The sequence below is a fragment of the Euphorbia lathyris genome, chromosome 6 (genome assembly GCF_963576675.1).
Source record: "Euphorbia lathyris chromosome 6, ddEupLath1.1, whole genome shotgun sequence".
Lineage (NCBI taxonomy): Eukaryota > Viridiplantae > Streptophyta > Magnoliopsida > Malpighiales > Euphorbiaceae > Euphorbia > Euphorbia lathyris.
In genome coordinates, this window is record NC_088915.1 from 73,150,789 (window position 1) to 73,155,118 (window position 4,330).

The 4,330-nt window shown below is 31.2% G+C and overlaps 1 protein-coding gene across 1 annotated transcript; it reads right to left on the bottom strand.

The window, feature by feature from the left end:
- Positions 1 to 2,392: 2,392 nt before the first annotated feature.
- On the bottom strand, positions 2,393 to 3,106 carry LOC136233752 (VQ motif-containing protein 9-like). The gene has a single exon (XM_066023448.1). It carries the CDS (start codon positions 3,104 to 3,106, stop codon positions 2,393 to 2,395), a length of 714 nt encoding a protein of 237 aa, XP_065879520.1.
- Between the last annotated feature and the right edge of the window lie 1,224 nt (positions 3,107 to 4,330).

A 4,330-nucleotide genomic window follows, 5' to 3' on the forward strand; every position in this document is an offset into this window, starting at 1 on the left:
GATTAAAAACATGGGCATCAATTACCAAATTTTCTAATTTATCTCAATTTCTTTCCAAATTTTCTGATAATAATATTGAACATCAGTTCCCTAATTTATCTCAAAGTCTTTCCATAAGTATCTCTCTCACTCGTCAATCATAACAAAATTTCTAATTTATTTTCCCCTTATTTAATCACACTCCAATCCCAAAGAATATTGAACCATAATATTATCTTTCATCTTCGGTTCATATTCAATTCATTAGTTATATAATCAATTTTGTTCTTTAATCACTTTATTGTGAAATTTCCAATTGCTAATAACATTTTTTTTGTCTTTGAAAAACTCTATCAGATTCTGATTTACTTGGTCGTCAGAGGCAATTTGGGCGCATCAAAATCTTCAAATTTCAAGAATTTAGCCCCTAAAGCCCGTTAAGTGAGATGATTTTCAGATTTAGTTTTTCATTTTTATGTTATCATGCTTTGTGTCCTGAAGAGCATAAAATCTATTAGAACTATTTCATAATATATTAAATTTGAGAAATTGGGTACTTAAAGCAATATAAAATGTTTTTTCATATGCAATATTTTTATTAGATCGTTTATTAGGGTCCCATTTGGTAACTTGCCCCTGGGCCTCTAAAATTACAGGATCGGTCCTGCATATTGTATCTTGCAGGGCCGGAATTTTAATCAACGATTAGCAGTTGGAAGATTGAAGAGATGGCTGTATTATCTTGCTAAAGATTCTTTTGATAGGAATGTAATTCAACAAGTTGTAAGCCAAACTGATTTGTCTTTATCTGTTATAGACAATAATGTTGATGTCGAATTATGGGATAAACGTTTGGGGCATATCTCACATGAGAAATTATCACATGTTTTCAATTTGCCTAAGAGTTCTATTATTAGTTTTGCTGATTGTGATATGTGCTTAAGAGCTAAACAAATTAGAAATTCTTTTGGATTAAGTTCCATTAAGACCTTGCAAGTGTTTGATCTGATTCATGTTGATTGTTGGGGGCCTTACAAACAAACATCAATTAGTGGTGATAGATATATGTTGACTATAGCTGATGATTTTTCCCGTGTGATATGGACTATTTTATTTAAACACAAAGATCAAGTGTCAAGCTTACTAGATGGTTTTATCACAATGGTAAATACTCAGTTTCATACTAATTAAGTCATTCATATTTTATTTATTTATGGTCTCATTAAAACGCTTGATGACTAAAAAAAATCCCTTTTGAATATAAAACTCGTACTTGTTGGAAATCAATTTTTTTTGTAGGGGATAAATGTCAAATTTCATACTAACATTTTCGACGAAGTGTAGATTTGATTTTTTTGATTGATACCCAAAAGGAAAATGGATTTTGCATTAAAACCAACAAACAAAAGTCAATGTTTTATTTATGATTAAGCATAAGTTACTCAATTTAGTACTCCGTCCCTTCTGAATTATATCTAGTTTAAGGGATAGAAAAAAATTTTGAATTATAAGTTGTTTATACTCATTTTGACTTATTTCCTCAATTTTTAGCTTTGCTAAAAATTCTTGTTTGAGGCATCTTTCCAAGAATATGGAAAATTTATGATAGAATATCGGTGTGAATAAAGAGAAAATTACCCCAATTTATAAATTTCTCTATTTTAATTTTAATTGTCTCCCTTTTATGGGATCCTTTTTACTTGAATACTTGAAAATGTTATCTTGGAACAACTTTTTACTTGGAAAGGTGGTCACAGACATTCTGTGTAAGAAACATTCCAATTACCAAGCCCACAATCGATCTCTTCTACTGAATGAAGTGTCAGTCCCCTGCATACCATTATGTATATAACTGAACCATTCTCTGTAAATTACAACCAAAACTGTATTGTAGATATTAATTAGTCATTCAAACTTGTAATTGGAAATTTTCTTTTTGACAGTATATGCTTTTTAAAATTTTCCTTTCTAGTCTGGACATGTACTTAGTGTCATGTCAAAGTAGAAATTAATTGGAATTTTCTTCCATAATTCTCAACATTATATTGCATAACCAAGCAAAGCCACATTAATCCGATTATGTAATTAATTAAGTGATTTCTTGGGTATCATATTGAATTTGTTTTTAAATACCAATTAACCATATAAAATAGGAGGATACAAAAAAAATATATAATTCAGGATTTTCTTTTTTTATGGAAGTTGAGAGTAGAAAGGAAAAAAGTTGTGTGCATCCCAACTAGAATGAAAATATATATATATATAACTTGTAAACACAATCAGACCTGAAATATTATTAAAGAAGGGAAAAGTTTACAAGAAAAATAAAACAACAATTTCGAAAAACCAGAAAAAACAAACAACACCAAAATACAGGGATATGTTTTTTTCCATTCAATTAGAGACTATGTTTTCAAGGCAGCCAATCCCAAAGACTTCTCCATATCGGGCTTGTCATTTGAAATGTGGGCGATACGGGAAACGCTGAAGGCGATAGCAAGAGACATGGGGTAAAAAAGGGGTGTGGTGAAGGCGGGGAGTCTAGGCACCCAAACTGCAGCGGAAACGTTGGCTGCGGCGTCATCATGTCAGAGGGCTGCTGTGGGGTTAGATTATTGCAGCAAGGAGAATCCAGTGGGGCTAGAGGCGAAAATCCGGAATGGGCGGTGGGGATCGAGTTGTGAAGATAAGGCATATAACCAGAAACCGGAGATTCTGCAGCCGCATGGACTGGTGGAAAGGGTGATAAGGGTGATAGAGGAGGCGGTGGTGGGTGGGGGGAAGTGTTGGATGCAGGAGGGGGGAGGTTGGTAATGTTCGCCAAGGGAGGAGGTCGGATACTTTGGAGGCGAGAGCTGAGAGGCTTAGACGGGTGAATAGGAGGAGGAGTAGAGAAGCTTTGATGCGCAGGAGAGCCAGTTAGCTTCTGGACAACATCCTTAAAATCATTCTTGTTAACATTATAGACCATTGGTTGTGATTGGTTAAGATTATTATTGAAAAGATGAGAATTGTTGGAGGTTGGAATGATTGGTTTAGAAATCTTATGTGATAAATTATTGAGGTTTTTAAGGTGATTTCTACTGGTAATCGTAGAGTCAACAGAGGATTGACATCTTTTATCCATTACTCAACCACAACAATAAAATATGTTCTCTCTTTAGACCTATCTCGCCCTGTGTATGGAAGGCTTCTTCTTTGTGGAAGACAAAACAAAAAACGATAGAAACTAAACCCAACCCATCCCAATTTACATGAACCTTATACTCACATTTTAGATGGAATTAGAAGTCAAAATGGCTTTTCAAATTTGTATGCAACATTGATTTAGCCAAAATTGAATTTTAAATATTAACTTAGCTTTAAAGCTGACAATATTTAATAAATTAGCCTAAAAATCGCAATACCTACAAAATTTGTCAAAATTTTTGAGTTAATTTATCAAATATTTCCAACTTCGAGACTGTATGATTTGAACTAAACTGACACCATCAGTGAAATTCAATGGCCATTTTGACTATTAATTCATTTTAGATTTTCAAACAAGTCTAGTCAAAATAACCTAATAAATGGAATGCTTCATTATAGCAACTGTGGTTATCATTATCAGCTCCTAATAAATAAAATGTATGTGAATACCATTAGGGTTTTACTATATATATATATATACATATATATATATATATATATTGGTGAATAGAAAATTAAGACCTAATGTTCAAATCCAATATTGTATAGAAGAAGCAATGTAAGTTTAATGAAATGAGCGAATCTGATACATAGGTGGCACAAAGTTGTAGAAAATGTATTTTAGTTTGTTGTGTAGTTAATTCTGTTTTACTTCTTAGCAAGATTAGCATCTTTGACTATGTGGTTTTCAGTTCTTTGATCGGTCTAGTTTTGATAACATGGTTAATAAAGAGAAAGTGAATGTTTATAGATAAAAGGTTTCGATAACTATGATTTTGTAAAATAAAAAATTTGGTTCAATAATAAATATGGTAAAAGAAAAAATTAATTCTTGAAATTTTATATTTTTATTAATGATTTATATCACTATTCATGTCATGATATTAATGAGCAAAGAGATTAAAGTTTTGTATTCTAAAAAAATCAACTTTATGAGAATTAAATTGATTTTTTATATTCTGAATAAACGAAGACATAACTTTCATTGCTTTTGACTGTGAAAGCATAGTATTTATAGTTTTGCATAATTACTACCAAAAGGGTAGGTTTACATATGATCTATAGAAAAAAAAATTCTATCTAGCATAAAATTCCAATTACAATCGGAAATATAAAATTCTAATTAAATTGAATATACTTAATATATTATCATATTAATTTT

Coding starts and splice junctions, on each gene's coding strand:
- LOC136233752 (XM_066023448.1), bottom strand. CDS start 3,106: ATGGATAAAAGATGTCAATCCTCTGTTGACTCTACGATTACCAGTAGA.